Raw genomic sequence first — 16,177 nt, 5'->3', positions numbered from 1 at the left:
AGAAAATGAAGAACATTTCTTTTTCACGGATTCCTTGTGCTTTCTCACTTTCCTGTCTGAAGAAGGCAGTATAAATTCAGTTGGCTTTTCAACTGCCTCATCTTTAATTTTCTGTTCTTGTCTTCTAGTTGCTCTATCACTGGTTTGATCCAGCAGGCAGCCGAGTGTGCACTTCTGGCCCTTAGGAAAATGCTAAATCAACATTTAACTTTCTTTTGAATTAGGTGTCGCCAAAAAGACTCCTTCACCAATAGAAGCTGAAAGGAAAAAGCTAAGACCAGGAAGTGGTGGAGAGAAGCCTCCTGATGAAGCCCCATTCACTTACCAGCTAAAGGCTGTGCCCCTCAAGTTTGTGAAGGAAATCAAAGATATTGTCTTGACTGAAGCAGAGTCAGTGGGGTCTTCTGCCATCTTTGAATGTTTAGTCTCCCCCTCCACTGCAATTACAAGCTGGATGAAAGATGGTAGCAACATCCGTGAGAGCCCAAAGCATAGATTCATCGCAGATGGGAAAGACAGAAAGCTGCATATCATGGATGTCCAGCTTTCCGATGCTGGCGAATACACCTGTGTTTTACGTTTGGGAAACAAGGAGAAGACCTCCACGGCTAAACTTGTTGTAGAAGGTAATTTCCAGCCTGCCGAATACGATCCCTATTAAACTTTAACAAAGCACACCTCATTAGCAACTATTAGTAACTTGAGCCCAAACATCTCATTTCCAAGTGTTTTTTTAAATCATTGAAGAGATAGTATGTAGATTGAAGTGTTTGCAGATCTTTAATACTGAAATTCTCCACAGAACTTCCTGTGCGTTTCGTAAAAACACTTGAAGAGGAAGTCACAGTGGTCAAAGGGCAGCCATTGTACTTGAGCTGTGAGTTAAACAAAGAGCGCGACGTGGTCTGGAGAAAGGATGGGAAGATTGTGGTGGAGAAACCTGGAAAAATTGTGCCCGGCGTCATCGGCCTGTTGCGAGCCCTGACCATCAATGATGCTGATGACTTCGATGCTGGAACCTACACGGTTACTGTGGAAAATGCCAACAACCTGGAATGTTCATCCTGTGTCAAAGTAGTAGGTTAGTACTTGTCTGGGAAATTATGTTCTGCTTGTTATACTTACTAGTACTTCTTATAATATTGACAAAACTGAAGAGAGAATTCTATTTCCCAGACTCAGACCTTATCTAAGATGGAGGAATATCAACCATCATAGCAAGTTAATTATATCCAGTTTTAAGAATTTTTTTTTAAAGTTCTGAAATTTACTAAGGAAGTTATTTTTGTTACTTGTTCAGGTCATGACTATTTTTTCTGACCTCGTTTTCATGCAGAAGTCATCAGAGACTGGCTGGTAAAACCTATCCGAGATCAGCACGTGAAACCAAAGGGGACGGCTGTTTTCTCCTGTGTGATAGCAAAGGAAACTCCAAATGTTAAGTGGTTCAAAGGATATGATGAAATCCCGCTGGAACCAAATGATAAGACTGAGATAGTAAGAGATGGAAAACAGTTATTCCTCAAAGTGAAGAATGCTACACCAGATGATATTGATGAATACGCGGTGGAGATTGAAGGGAAAAGATACCCGGCAAAGCTGACACTCGGAGGTAAAAAAAAGTCTTTCCTTATATTCTAAAAGATAACTTTGTGTGTGAATAAGGCAAAATAACATACAAAAAAAAAAAAAAAGGAAAGAAAGCAAAATGTTGTTAGATCGTTTAAAACATTGTGATTTTTTTTTATCCCTGACCAATACAGAGCGTGAAGTTGAATTGCTTAAACCCATAGAGGATGTTACCATTTATGAGAAAGAAAGCGCAAGCTTTGATGCAGAAATCTCAGAGGCAGACATTCCTGGAGAGTGGAAACTGAAGGGGGAGCTTCTTCGGCCCTCACCTGTGAGTCATTTCCCATTTAAGTCGTAGGTCACACAAAATATCCATATTAGTCTGTCTTCAGTTTGACGTTCCAATATGACAATGGAGTTCTTTGAGGATTCTAGTCTCAAAGAGGGGAAGAATTTTGATGCACTCTTTGTGAACAACTCTGGCAATGTTTAAATATTTTATGACTAGACATTTTTACTCACTTTCATTAGTCGTAATTTTTAGGACATCTGTAGACATGGGTACATGGATAAATGGGAAACATTTCTCCTCACTGGAACTTATCTCATTCAAACGCTAACCAAGACCATTATTTTTCAGACCTGTGAAATCAAAGCAGAAGGTGGAAAACGCTTCCTAACTTTGCACAAAGTCAAACTGGACCAAGCTGGGGAAGTCCTTTACCAGGCACTTAATGCATTTACCACTGCCATTCTGACAGTAAAAGGTACATATGGGATTATAGAATACGTGGGGAGGACTCGACTTCATTTCACAGCCCCGTGCATTCTGGAAACCTCATTCTTAACATTTGATTTTCAGAAATCGAACTTGACTTTGCTGTGCCCCTGAAGGACGTCACTGTTCCAGAAAGGCGACAAGCTCGATTTGAATGTGTCCTCACTCGAGAGGCAAATGTGATATGGTCTAAAGGACCTGACATAATCAAGGCATCTGACAAGTTTGATATCATTGCTGATGGAAAGAAACACATTCTTGTTATCAATGATTCTCAGTTTGATGACGAAGGGGTCTATACTGCTGAGGTAGAGGGCAAGAAGAGCTCAGCACAATTATTTGTTACAGGTAAGAGCTGATGAGATCTGGCCGTAGTATGCCCCCAGGTAAGCACATAAACACATGACTATAAAGACAGAATGCTGTGTGCCATTCCCAGCCTGTCAACCAATGCTGTGGCTGGACCAGCCCTTGTGGTTCTTACTATGATTGCAAGATGCCCTCATCGTAACCATCAGGAAACAGTGAAAGAGACAGGTTTATTACCTACAGGACCTGGAAATTACACAGTACCAGTGGGGCCACAGAGTTGGGGTTTTTGGTTTGGGGTTTGGGTTTTTGTTCTATTTTGTTTTTTGTTTTTGGAGGATGGGGCGAGGGATAGAGAGCAGGCTTGGGTTCTGCTTTTATTGAGGTTGAGGGCAGGGGTCTATGGTTTTATGGGCTCACTCTTTGTTGGTGAATTTAAAACATAACAGCAGGAAGTTAAATTAAGGGAAGGAAAAACAAAACAAAACAAGCTGTCTGAGTGGTCAGTCTTCAAAATCAGCCAAGGTCTCAGAAACAGAGGAGCCTTTTGGGGGGCATGGTGGGGAGGGGCCCAAGCCGGCTGCTGCTCTAGTCTGTGGCTGGCATTGTGTTCACTCAAGACGGCCATCTCTGAGGTGGGTGCTTAGCAGTCAAAGCTGAGGTCGAGTACTTGAATTACAGAGAGAAAAGCCAACTCTCAAGGTTTATGCCACAGACACCAAGGTCTAATAGGGATAAGTGACAGTGGGCACCATAATTTTACTGTCACTTCGTCACCAAAAGAAACCCTCCCCCTTATTTTAATGGAGGATAGATCCATTTGAAAAGGTGAATAAATAAATGCTATGTGAAATGGATCCTTTTGACGTTGGCAGATTAGAGCAGACTATTTCTGAAGGTAAACTGTGTTTCTAAGCACATTCTCCACACTGAACACTGCAGGTATACGGCTGAAATTCATATCGCCTCTCGAAGACCAAACGGTGAAAGAAGGCGAAACAGCAACTTTCGTTTGTGAGCTTTCTCATGAAAAAATGCATGTAGTCTGGTTCAAAAATGATGCCAAACTCCACACGAGCAGAACCGTACTCATCTCCTCTGAGGGCAAGACTCACAAACTGGAAATGAGAGAAGTGACCCTGGATGATATATCCCAGATAAAGGCTCAAGTTAAGAACCTGAGCTCCACTGCAAACCTGAAGGTCTTAGGTAAACATGACCAACGAGGACTGGGTAGCCAGTTTGGGGATAGCGAGGGCGTGGTCGTTGAGTATTTTACCACTTGTGATTCCAGTAAACTTTAATCTTCACATTCTCCTGATGATCTGCTGTCTGGCTTTTCCAGAGGCCGATCCCTACTTCACTGTGAAATTACACGACAAAACTGGAGTCGAGAAGGATGAGATTATACTGAAGTGTGAAGTAAGCAAAGACGTGCCAGTGAGATGGTTCAAAGATGGTGAAGAGATTGTACCATCAACAAAACACTCTATCAAGACAGATGGGCTGCGCCGCATCCTAAAAATCAAGAAGGCAGAGCTTAAAGATAAAGGCGAATACATGTGTGACTGTGGCACCGACCAGACAAAAGCAAATCTTAATGTTGAGGGTGAGTTGCTGTGAATTTTTCATCTCACCCTCTCTACGCACACAGTATATGTGTTCAATCATCCTAACGAAACTCTGTGTACTTCCAGCTCGACTAATAAAAGTGGAAAAACCTCTATACGGAGTAGAATTGTTTGTGGGTGAAACAGCTCGCTTTGAAATTGAACTTTCTGAACCAGATGTTCATGGCCAGTGGAAGTTAAAAGGAGAGCCTTTAACTGCTTCTCCTGTAAGTCAAGATCATCCGATCACACAGTCAGGGGCTTGCTTAGTTGTTAGGGGTTAAAAAAAAAAAAAGACAGGCTTCGGGTCTAAAATGTCTTGATGATTGGTAAGGATCACCAGTTGTAACAGTGACGTTCTTCTTGCTCTGTCCTTCTACCTCTCACTCCAAATAGGACTGTGAGATCATTGAAGATGGGAAGAAGCATATTCTGGTCCTTTATAACTGCCAGCTGGATATGACAGGGGAGGTCTCCTTCCAGGCCGCCAATGCCAAATCTGCAGCCAATCTGAAAGTGAAAGGTATGCGCTGCCTGTCAGACACCCTTTTGTTATTTTCTCTGCAAGACTTCGAGGCCCTGAGCTGACCGGGGGTCATGAATGGAAGCATAATCTGGCCTTACCCACCCCATCCTCTCTTTGCAGAACTGCCACTCATCTTCATCACGCCTCTCAGTGACGTTAAAGTCTTTGAGAAAGATGAGGCTAAGTTTGAGTGTGAGGTGTCCAGGGAGCCCAAAACGTTCCGTTGGCTGAAAGGAACCCAGGAAATCACGGGTGATGACAAAGTTGAGCTTATAAAGGACGGCACTAAACATTCCCTGGTGATCAAGGCAGCTGCTTTTGAAGATGAAGGAAAATACATGTTTGAAGCTGAAGATAAACATACAAGTGCCAAATTGATCATTGAAGGTAAATATTCTTTATGAAAGAGACCACATTTTAAATTTTTTTTTTTTTTTTTTTTGCTTTTATTTTTGTAATTCCTCCTGAAGGGTGGGAATTAATGAGGTTTTCTTTTCTGGTTAGGAATTCGACTCAAATTCCTCACCCCACTCAAGGATGTAACAGCCAAGGAGAGGGAGAGTGCTGTGTTCACTGTGGAGCTCTCCCACGACAACATCCGGGTTAAGTGGTTCAAGAACGACCAGCGCCTGCACACCAGCAGGTCGGTCTGGATGGACGATGAAGGAAAGACTCATTCCATCACATTCAGGGACCTCTCTATAGATGATACCTCTCAAATTAGAGTGGAAGCTATGGGGCTAAGTTCAGAAGCCAAACTCACTGTGCTCGGTAGGTGTTTTTTGGTTTTTTGGTTTTTTTCTATTTATTACATTAAACTCAGCAAAAATTTATGGAATATCTATTGTATAAGATAGTCTTTCAAGGGTTATAGTGCATGGAAGCAGTCCCTGTCCTTGAGAAACTCTCACATGTGTTATCAGTCATCTTCATAAAATTTTTTTTACCTAAAAATATGAAGACTTTCATGTCATGAAGACTCAAGCTCACAAAACAGCCAGTTCAGATCAGAAATAAAACTCTTAATTATTGAGTTCTGTCATGTTTAAGGTTATAAATACTTCCTTTCTCCTCACTTTATCAAACTAATTTTAGGAAAGTGTTTTCAAACTTCTTTTAAGAGAAGAAACACAGAAGTTACATTCATCAAAGTCATTATTTTTCTTGACCCCTTAATATCAAGCAGATTACATATGAAGTCTAACTTATATAGAAATTATTAATGGCAAAATATTGATATAAGAAAAACTAATAATGTGAATCTTAAAGCTTAAAGGTAGATATAATTTGCTAAGGAATTTGAAATTTAGCTGAGTCATGAAAGAACACGTCAGTATATTTGAAGCTAAATTTCATAGTGTCTTTCAAACTACTGTCAATAACATACTTCAAAATGTAAGATAGATGGATTAGTTCTTGATAAATCACATGCCCTGATTTCCTTTCTAACATACAGAAAACTTCTGAACATGAACATGTTAAATAAGAAAAAGCTTGGTACCATTTTAAAGTATGCCCAGAACACTGCAAGCTGCCTCTTGAACTTTCTGAGGGATTGCATTTTCTTGGTGGTTAATGAGACGTTTTCACTTATACTTCACTTGCAGAGGGAGATCCATACTTTACCGGAAAACTTCAAGATTACACTGGTGTAGAGAAAGATGAAGTGGTTCTACAGTGTGAAATTAGCAAAGCAGATGCGCCGGTGAAATGGTTTAAGGATGGGAAGGAAATAGAGCCATCCAAAAATGTTGTCATTAAGGCAGACGGCAAGAAGCGCATACTCATCCTAAAGAAAGCCTTGAAACCAGATATTGGACAGTATACCTGTGACTGTGGGACAGATAAGACCTCAGGAAAGCTTAACATTGAAGGTGAGGAGACACCTGTGAGCTCCAGTCTTGAAGCTGCTGGGGTTTTTTCTGCCAGAGGCTAACGACCCATGCCACCCGTTCCCTTTTCTAGATCGGGAGATCAAGCTGGTGCGGCCTCTGCACAGCGTGGAGGTGATGGAGACTGAGACAGCCCGCTTTGAAACTGAAATCTCAGAGGAGGATATCCATGCCAACTGGAAACTCAAGGGAGAGCCACTACTCCAGACACCTGTGAGGCTATTTCTGAACTTGTCAACAACTAGAGGAGCTGTGTGACATAAAAAAGGATAGGCAAAAAGTCAGAGTGTGTGCAGGGCATTTAAAATGTGGTATCAGGTTCTCTATCAGACCTCAGGCCAAAGAGAGACACTAGGATCTACAACTGTGCACAGACAGGCACGCTTGCCTTCCTTTTGATCTGGCGTACTGGTATAAGGTTGCAGATATCCTGCGATGCTGCTAGTTGGTTCCAAATTATACAGACAGACTATGTCTTGCTTTCCTGATAGTACCTGCCACCTTTATTTCATGAAAAAGAGCTCAAAACTCTATCAAATTTCCTCGCTAGTTATTTGTGACATTCCTTTCATTAAGCTAGGATGGTCTTGGAAAAAACACCAAAGATTGTTTCCTATGAAACCTTTTTTTCTCCATTGGCACAGGATTGTGAGATCAAGGAAGAAGGTAAAATGCACTTCCTGATTTTGCACAACTGCCGCCTGGACCAGACTGGCGGGGTGGATTTCCAAGCTGCCAACGTGAAATCTAGTGCCCACCTCCGAGTGAAACGTAAGTTGGACGTGTTCCTAGTGAAAAGAAAGGATGTGCTCTTGCAGAAAATGAACTTAACAGTAATTGGATTTATTTAATTAATTATAAAACATTATTTAGGTCCAGAAACTGGCTTTCTTGTATTTACTTCTTTGACCTCCTACTACACACAAAGGTTCAAATTCCAAAGTTTTGGAAATTTCCCTGACCTTGCCGGCCTTTGGAACAAAAGAAACTTAAGCAAGTCATATTCTCCTGCTATGTACTTTTTCCATTCAGAGCAGTAATGCATACCACGAGGATCTAAGTGAGCACTCGAAAAGACCCCATCCCTCGATGCCTGTAACGATAGCACTATAGAAAAACTCAGCTGTGTGGGCACTCGGACTCAAGAAGGGAGGCGGGGTGCTTGGGCTAACATTTTTGGAAGGTGCGAAGTGTTTGATGGATATGGACAGGCTATGTGATCGCGGGGCCCCTGTCCTCTCCCAATCACAGTCTTAGTTATTTTGGAAGTCACATACCACATGTAGCAAGAGGAACTTGATGCCTGGCAGAGAGACAGATGCAGCGCAGATTTCTTGCTGACCTCGTGCATCACAACGGCAGGGCCCCTACAAATACCCACCCTCCAGCTACCAGCTCTCCCCTTCTCGGCACCAAGGGGCCACATTCACATGAGAGTTAAAACGGTGGCCAGTCCTGCAGCTCTTTCCTTCTTGAAGAGAGCAACCATGAAGATTAATAACTAAGTGTATTCATTCTTTTGGAATTACAAAATGAGTGATCCTGAGATGTTTTCTTCTTCTCGCAAAGCACGAGTCATTGGTCTTCTGAGGCCGCTGAAGGATGTCACGGTGACCGCAGGGGAGACAGCCACCTTCGACTGTGAGCTCTCTTATGAGGATATCCCCGTGGAATGGTATCTCAAAGGGAAGAAACTCGAGCCCAGCGATAAGGTAAAAAGCAGGCGTGTGGTTGCTCTCACGCTCTCCATCTCCACCAGTATGTTCCTTGTTCTTTGTTCTTTCTAATGGCCCTTCTTAAACCTTGCCCTTCCCTGCCCAACTCTAGCCTGATTTCTGTTGAAATTAGAAAGCATATTTATCACATCTTTGTTGGACTTAACCTGATGGTATTTTTATTGAAGTGGAAATAAAAATTTGAAGTGTGATAAGGTTTTTTGTTTTTTGAGGAAAAGGCAAACTCTGATTAGCTATCAGTGATAGTTTGTTTGATTAACTGGAAGACAGAAGGGATCAAAAAGGCCTTCTCATCAGATGCCTTGTAACCACAGCCCACATTAAGTTTTGTGACTGATTTTCTCCATGCTCTCTAGTGTTCTGCATATAAGGGGATTAAGGAGAGAAGATGGAAATTCCATTTCAGGCAGTTGATCAAGTAGTTGAGATAACTTCTGGGCAGATTTGCTCTTCAAGCATTTCTCCAAAGCTATTTTTAACCCTCAAGTGCTTTGAGCTGTGCAAATTCTGGAATGCCAAGTGGACTATTTACAGTGCAGCTGACAGTTGTGACAAGGAGGGCTCTGAGGTTATCCACATGTGTGTGCAAATATACATTAAGTTGGAGGAAATAGGGGCTCCTGGGTGGTTCAGTGGGTTAAGCCTCTGCCTTCGGCTCAGGTCATGATCTCAGGGTCCTGGGATCAAGCCCCACATGGGCTCTCTGCTCAGCGGGGAGCCTGCTTCCTCCTCTCTCTCTGCCCGCCTCTCTGCCTACTTGTGATCTCTCTCTCTGTCAAATAAATAAATAAAATCTTAAAAAAAAAAAAAAGATGGAGGAAATAACCACCTCTCAGTGTTCGCTCTTCTATGCTAAAATGTTAGCAATAAGTAAAAACTGAAATGACCATTCAGATAGACCCAAAACATAATTTCCCTAAACTGAGCTATCTGTTCTGCCCCCCACAGCAGTCTGTATGTTTAAATTATCTTTATAATTCTCCATTAATTTTGAATTCTTGGAATAAAACCTACAGAGAATGTCCAACATGGGTTGGAAATAAAGGGCAGTACATTATTCTACGACTTTTTTTTCAGTATTTAAAAAAATCATATCGAAGATGGCATCAAAGCTTCAATACAAATCAAACTTTTAAGAGGTGAAGGAATAAATGTTAAAAGGGATCCAGGTAACAAAGAGCCATAAAGCTGAGTGAAGTAATTAATAGGAAGGCAAACGCCTTTGAACAAAAAAAAAGAAAAAAAAAAAAAGAGTTTTCTACCGTGCAGTTAAAGGGGAATTCAGTAGCAGACAAAGTCTGCCTGCTACACAGATAGTAATGGCCAATCAGTCTCCTCTTTTGTCAAGGACAGAAAAAGCCACTGTGCAATGGCAGCATGAGAATTAAGCTACATGTGAGGACACATTCCCTGCAGCAAGGTGTTCTAAATGCTCAACTGGGTGATAGAGGCATCTCCACCTTCAAGTTTGCTTTTTTTTTTTTTTTTTTTTTGAAATGTGCATTTGTCCTGTGAAGTGTGGCTTCATTGCTTTCATGTCCAAATGCAGAGAACTGGCTGATCCTTTGGACGTTTTTAAACTCATGATTTCAATAGAGGAACACTGCTTAAGGACTATATTATTCTTTTGCTATTGAGAATCTTTTGATCAAATTAAGAGCTTTTTTTTAATTAAAAGATCAGTCTCATTGTTTTTTTTTTTTAGTTTTTTATTTCTTTTCAGTGTAACAGTATTCATTGTTTTTATACCACACCCAGTGCTCCATGCAATCCGTGCCCTAATACCCACCACCTGGTTCCCCCAACTTCCCACCCCCTGCCCCTTCAAAACCCTCATATTGTTTTTCAGAGTCCATAGTCTCTCATGGTTCATCTCCCCCTCCAATTTCCTTCAACTCCCTTCTCCTTTCCATCTCCCCTTGTCCTCCATGCTATTTGTTATGCTCCACAAATAAGTGAAACCATATGATAATTGACTCTCTCTGCTTGACTTATTTCACTCAGCATAATCTCTTCCAGTCCCATCCATGTTGCTACAAAAGTTGGGTATTCGTCCTTTCTGAAGGAGGCATAATACTCCATAGTGTATATGGACCACATCTTCCTTAACCATTCGTCCGTTGAAGGGCATCTTGGTTCTTTCCACAGTTTGACGGCCATTGCTGCTATAAACATTGGGGTACAGATGGCCCTTCTTTTCACTACATCTGTATCTTTGGGGTAAATACCAGTAGTGCAATTGCAGGGTGATAGGGAAGCTCTATTTTTAATTTCTTGAGGAATCTCCACATTGTTCTCCAAGTGGCTGCACCAACTTGCATTCCCACCAATAGTGGAAGAGGGTTCCCCTTTTTCCACATCCCCTCCAACACATGTTGTTTCCTGTCTTGCTAATTTTGGCCATTCTAACTGGTGTAAGGTGGTATCTCAATGAGGTTTTAATTTGAATCTCCCTGATGGCTAGTGATGATGAACATTTTTTCATGTGTCTGATAGCCATTTGTATGTCTTCATTGGAGAAGTGTCTGTTCATATCTTCTGCCCATTTTTTTATATGATTGTCTGTTTTGTGTGTGTTGAGTTTGAGGAGCTCTTTATAGATCCTGTCTCATTATTTCTAATGCAAGAAATGCTACTATTTTAATTTGAAATGTAGATTCATAAAAATGTATCCACATTTTATTTAAATATGTATATATATGTATGTATGTATATATGGTCACTAAACTTCTTTCCAGGAATAAAAAAGATCACCTTACTATAATTCTTTGGGTCCTCCTTGGGTCTGTTTTGGCACAAGAATTTTAATTCTTTACTTTAGCCATCTAAAATATGAAACAGTTTAGCTGTTTGTGAACTTGTTCTTGTATTACTTTTATGTCTCTTTTTTAAAAGAACTTAAAGAGAGGCACCTAAGTGGCTCAGTTGGTTAAGCATCTGCTTCAGCTCAGGTCACGATCTGAGTCCTGGGATTGGACTCCCTGCTCAGTAGGGAGTCTGCTTATCTCTCTCCTTCTGCCCCACCACTCTCATGTTCTCTCAATCTCTCTCACAAAAATAAATAAATAAATAAATAAACTTACATATAACTGTGAAGTAGTAAAATCATTTTATTACATTTTGCTGGCTTTCTTTAAAGCTATCATAACAAACTTTCTTTTTTTTTTTTAAGATTTTATTTATTTGACAGACAGAGATCACAAGTAGGCAGAGAGGCAAGCAGAGAGAGGGGAGGAAGCAGGCTCCCCGCTGAACAGAGAACCTGATGCGGGGCTTGATACCAGGACCCTGAGATCATGACCTGAGCCAAAGGAAGAGGCTTTAACCCACTGAGCCACCCAGGCGCCCCTCATCACAAACTTTCTAACACCAATTTAATTCAGGCCTTTCAATTCAGTTTACAAAATGTTTAGCCTCCAGAACTACAGCAATCAAACAAATACAGGGATTATAATAGGAAATCAAAAAAGAAAATTTTAGAGAAAACTTTTTTTCCTTTGGCCATCAGTCTGAGAAAGCACAGTTTAGTCTTAATTGGCCTTTAATAATTATGAATTTAAACTTTAACAGCTTGGTCACATATTACATATCAGCCACATATTACAGCAATATGCACCCATGATAGATTAACAATATGTTAAAAGGATAATCCGTTAACGTTATCCTTACAAACATAAACCACCACAAAATTCAGCTTAGTTTTTCCTTTTTTAACATAGTCAAGGTACATTGTAAATGAGCTATTTACCGAGAATCACTGTGTTCTGAGACAAATTCTTGGTAACAGAATAGTCTGGAGCAGCCTCAGAGGAATTTAAATGATAAAACAATGTGTAAATCCATAAGCTATTTCTGTGGATGGGTTGGAATCTGAAATACTTTAAAAGAAGAGCCTGAATTCACAGTCCAAAATTTATTTGGAAACATCATTACAAAAACAAATTTTTTTTCCCATTCAAGCATCATGTTGAATAAGTAACTGTGATGCAGGACATCTTAATTACCTTCTCCTATCTGTTTGTATTCCCTTATTGTGTTTTCGACCTTTCTCAATTATTTAGGTTGTTATAATAAATATAGCCATGACTTAATTAAGAAAAATCTTCATATGAAACTTTATTCTTGACCTCTTCCTTCACACCAGAATAATAAATTTCACTGGTAATAACTTTCACATTATATTTCATCTAAATGAACTCTTAAGTAGTGCAAAACCGATCTCAATGACAGGGCACAGCATCTCGCAGACTTTTCTACGGGAAAACTAGAAGCAGCCCTTGTCATCTTAGCATTACTACTGTGAAGACGGCCCTGTCTGTAGGCTGATTTATAATTGTGCAAGCCACAATTATGGGACGTAATGGCAGCCCACACCAACAAGGTGTATTCCTTTGGACAATTCATTATTCTACAGACTGCCTCTTCAAACCACCTAAGGTTGCATTTACAACAAGAATTCCTCACCCAAATATTAACAGTGATGGTAGCATTTGTCTTGATATTCTAAGATCACAATATTGCAGCTTTCTGTATCCAGTAATTTTTTCCTTCCTTTCATGATTTAGCTTTTCCAAGTTCTATCATATATATAAACTCAGTAGCAGAATGGAAGAAAATATTTATCTATGTAAATATATATATACAGAAGTATAAACAGAAATTCACCTAGGCATTTCAACATAAAAGGCCACTTAATAATTATATAAGGATAAATAGGAAAGCCTAAAATTCCCTTAAAAGATTCCAAACAACTGGTTAAAATCATTTTCAAAGGCATGTGTGCTCTCTCTCTATATATATACACATATATGCTTATAAAACAACTTGGAAAGAAATGTTTCAAATTATTTACCTAAGTGAATTAAATGTACCTATGTATGTATTGAATTGCTGTTTCATATAGTCTTAAACTGTGCTTTTTTTTTTTTCCTAAAAAATTAGGTGGTCCCACGTTCAGAAGGAAAAGTTCATACACTTACTCTGAGGGATGTAAAGTTAGAAGATGCTGGAGAAGTCCAACTAAGAGCAAAAGATTTCAAAACTCATGCCAACCTTTTCGTGAAAGGTAATTACAAGGCTTATTTTTAAAAACGTGTAATGCAGAGGTTCATAAATAACATCAACTCTCAATTATGAGGAGTACCATAGATCATTAAAATCCACCAGGTATTCGAATTTTACTTTTTTGGCCTAACAAAATAGTTCACAGACTATTAAAAAAAAAAGTCAAAATGAAGTAGAATATATTTTACTTTCTCTTCCTGTCCCCCCTGTTTATGTTGCTTTCAATAAATGGCTGGAGGAAGAATTATTATCAAACTGGGTATCTACTGCGTTATTAACTGACGCTCTGCTACTATGTCCTCGATGTTTCGCATGGTTTAAAACACCTTTCCTCTGTATGTATCAATAATGATGAAATATCATTATTAGAGGAAAGCATCCAAATGGAATCAAGACTTACAAAAGCAATTTAAAAACAGAAAAAAACCCTGGCAGTCTCAGAAGAAAGTTAAGGAGGTGCTCAGACTCTTGGAGAAGGAAAGGAAAACTACCTTGCCTAATTAGTGTGATTCTTTCAGAACCCCCCGTTGAGTTCACTAAGCCTCTTGAGGACCAGACAGTCGAAGAAGAAGCCACCGCCGTCCTTGAGTGTGAAGTATCCAGAGAAAATGCTAAGGTGAAATGGTTCAAAAATGGGACAGAAATTCTCAAAAGCAAGAAGTATGAAATTGTGGCTGATGGCAGGGTCAGAAAACTTATTATACACGGCTGTACCCCAGAGGATATTAAAACATACACTTGTGACGCTAAGGATTTTAAGACTTCCTGTAACCTGAATGTCGTGCGTAAGTATTCTTCTTACATGGGACTTTTCATTTGCAACTCTTTGATAACAGCAACAACAACAACAAACCCTGCCACCGTTTGCATGCCCTTCTTGGCCTAACTGCTTTCTTGGCAACTTACAATATCAATACTGACACAACCTGATCCTTTATGTGTTTAAAAAAAAAAAAGAAAAGAAAAGAAAAGAAGGAAAAGGAAAGAAAAGCTGTTCCACTACATCTGGTCTGATAAGGACACATTGATCCCTTTGACTATGCTTCTGATCAGTGAGCAGAGGTGCTCTTTGTTTACAGCGGTAAAGCTACCCTAGGAATATCCTGAGACAGATAAGGACAAATTGAATGAGAGAGACAAAAAAGGAATCATGATTTTAAAAAAAGGGAAAAAAAAAAAAAAAGAGGAAAGAAAGAAAGGAAAGCAATTTGCACTTGGAAAGAAATGAATTCTCAGGTGTCAGGAACAGCTAGAAAATGAGCATGAAATTTCAGTTTGAATGGGATCACACTCCAGTCCACTGTAGTATGATAAAGCCCGCTTACACAAGGCTATCTCTGAAAATAAGAAGGGAAAATAAGGTGGAGCGAAGCCTGGATTCTTGGATCCTGTGAATGAAGAGAATGCTAATGGTTTTTAGCATTACCGTTTTGTTTGGTGAAAGATACATCTTGTTTCTAAATGCCACGTGCTAGCTCTTTTCTTCCTTCATTCATTTGTCCAGTGATAACATTTTCCAGTGTGTATTTTTGTGCGATAGCTGCTGTTTGGTTTAGTTGCTTCCCATCTGTCAACAGCTACAAAATAGTGGCTTTGATTGTGCTCCCATGTGTCTTGTACTGTTTTATTCTTTCTTCTTTGTGGGCACTCTGCTTTTAGCAAATGAGAGTAGCTTCTTGGGTCTCCTTCTTGCCTTTGTCATCTCCTTTGCTGCCACACCAGGAAAGCTCAGCCACCATGAGCATATCTTCAATTCCACTGGCCAGCATTTGTGTCCCAGAGTTTCACTGATCAAGAACGATCATCCTGGGAAGGACTCACAAGGAGCCCTAAAAGGAGGAAGGACAAGAGGGCAGCCTTCTGATCCTACCCATCGGCTGACTTAATTCTGGAAATAAATGAAATGAGAGATATATAAAAAACAACAACAAATCACCCACCCATACAAAACACATTGCTTTGTTGCACTAATAGATGTCTGACTTATGTGTGACATCTTTGAAGCTGATTAAAAAAAAAGAAAGAAAGAAAAAAGCTAAGCATGTGTGATTTCAATTGCCTCTCAGCCATAGACAAGACTGGTTATAGCACTTCAAGCTGCATTATCACTGAATTCTGCTAATTTCTCCAAGATTATTATGTAGCCTGCCTTAAATAAAATAATGTTTCTTTGCTACTGGTGTTTCCTGTGACAATATCAGGAAATGGTCTGATTTCTGGAGCAGTATCAAAGAGAACTTTCCTTCTCTGGAGGAGTATCAAAGAGAATTTTCCTTCTGCCCATCATTCAGGAGAACCTTGTTGGTCATTGATAGATTGTAGATACAGATATGTAATCTATTGGACATACAGTATGCCACATAGTTTTATGAAACCTACAGAGATGTGTTTAAAAAAAAAAAAAAAAGCATCATATGTGAATGGCAGCTCTAAGTGCTTTCAAAGTCTGTTGTAGCCTGTTAAGATGGAAAGGCCCTGCAAAGGGCTAGAGTAAATTGTTACTCTGTACAAAGAGTACTCTGACAGCAAATGTCAGAGTAAATTGCTAGAAACCTCATTTTGAATTCTGATGACCTTCTCTTACAGCTCCTCATGTGGAATTCTTAAGACCACTCACCGATCTTCAAGTTAAAGAAAAAGAAATGGCTCGGTTTGAGTGTGAAATTTCCCGAGAAAATGCTAAGGTCTGT

The 16,177-nt window shown here is 39.9% G+C and overlaps 1 protein-coding gene across 1 annotated transcript in view; it reads left to right on the top strand.

Annotated features, from left to right (window-relative positions):
* TTN (titin) overlaps nucleotides 1-16,177 on the top strand; it is a 274,226-nt gene that overhangs the window by 161,103 nt on the left and 96,946 nt on the right. The window contains exons 204-222 of the mRNA XM_032356075.1: nucleotides 225-626; nucleotides 803-1,081; nucleotides 1,337-1,612; nucleotides 1,764-1,903; nucleotides 2,213-2,339; nucleotides 2,435-2,698; nucleotides 3,602-3,868; nucleotides 4,005-4,268; nucleotides 4,357-4,496; nucleotides 4,666-4,792; nucleotides 4,916-5,182; nucleotides 5,300-5,566; nucleotides 6,403-6,669; nucleotides 6,761-6,900; nucleotides 7,332-7,458; nucleotides 8,257-8,399; nucleotides 13,365-13,488; nucleotides 14,006-14,272; nucleotides 16,074-16,171. Of these exons, the coding sequence (XP_032211966.1) occupies nucleotides 225-626; nucleotides 803-1,081; nucleotides 1,337-1,612; nucleotides 1,764-1,903; nucleotides 2,213-2,339; nucleotides 2,435-2,698; nucleotides 3,602-3,868; nucleotides 4,005-4,268; nucleotides 4,357-4,496; nucleotides 4,666-4,792; nucleotides 4,916-5,182; nucleotides 5,300-5,566; nucleotides 6,403-6,669; nucleotides 6,761-6,900; nucleotides 7,332-7,458; nucleotides 8,257-8,399; nucleotides 13,365-13,488; nucleotides 14,006-14,272; nucleotides 16,074-16,171 (3,986 nt within the window). The remainder of the gene's footprint in view (nucleotides 1-224; nucleotides 627-802; nucleotides 1,082-1,336; nucleotides 1,613-1,763; nucleotides 1,904-2,212; nucleotides 2,340-2,434; nucleotides 2,699-3,601; nucleotides 3,869-4,004; nucleotides 4,269-4,356; nucleotides 4,497-4,665; nucleotides 4,793-4,915; nucleotides 5,183-5,299; nucleotides 5,567-6,402; nucleotides 6,670-6,760; nucleotides 6,901-7,331; nucleotides 7,459-8,256; nucleotides 8,400-13,364; nucleotides 13,489-14,005; nucleotides 14,273-16,073; nucleotides 16,172-16,177) is intronic.

The sequence above is a fragment of the Mustela erminea genome, chromosome 8, assembly GCF_009829155.1.
Source record: "Mustela erminea isolate mMusErm1 chromosome 8, mMusErm1.Pri, whole genome shotgun sequence".
In the NCBI taxonomy this organism is placed as follows: domain Eukaryota; kingdom Metazoa; phylum Chordata; class Mammalia; order Carnivora; family Mustelidae; genus Mustela; species Mustela erminea.
Note: the sequence above shows the minus strand (reverse complement) of the source record. Positions and strands in the feature narration are given on the sequence as shown.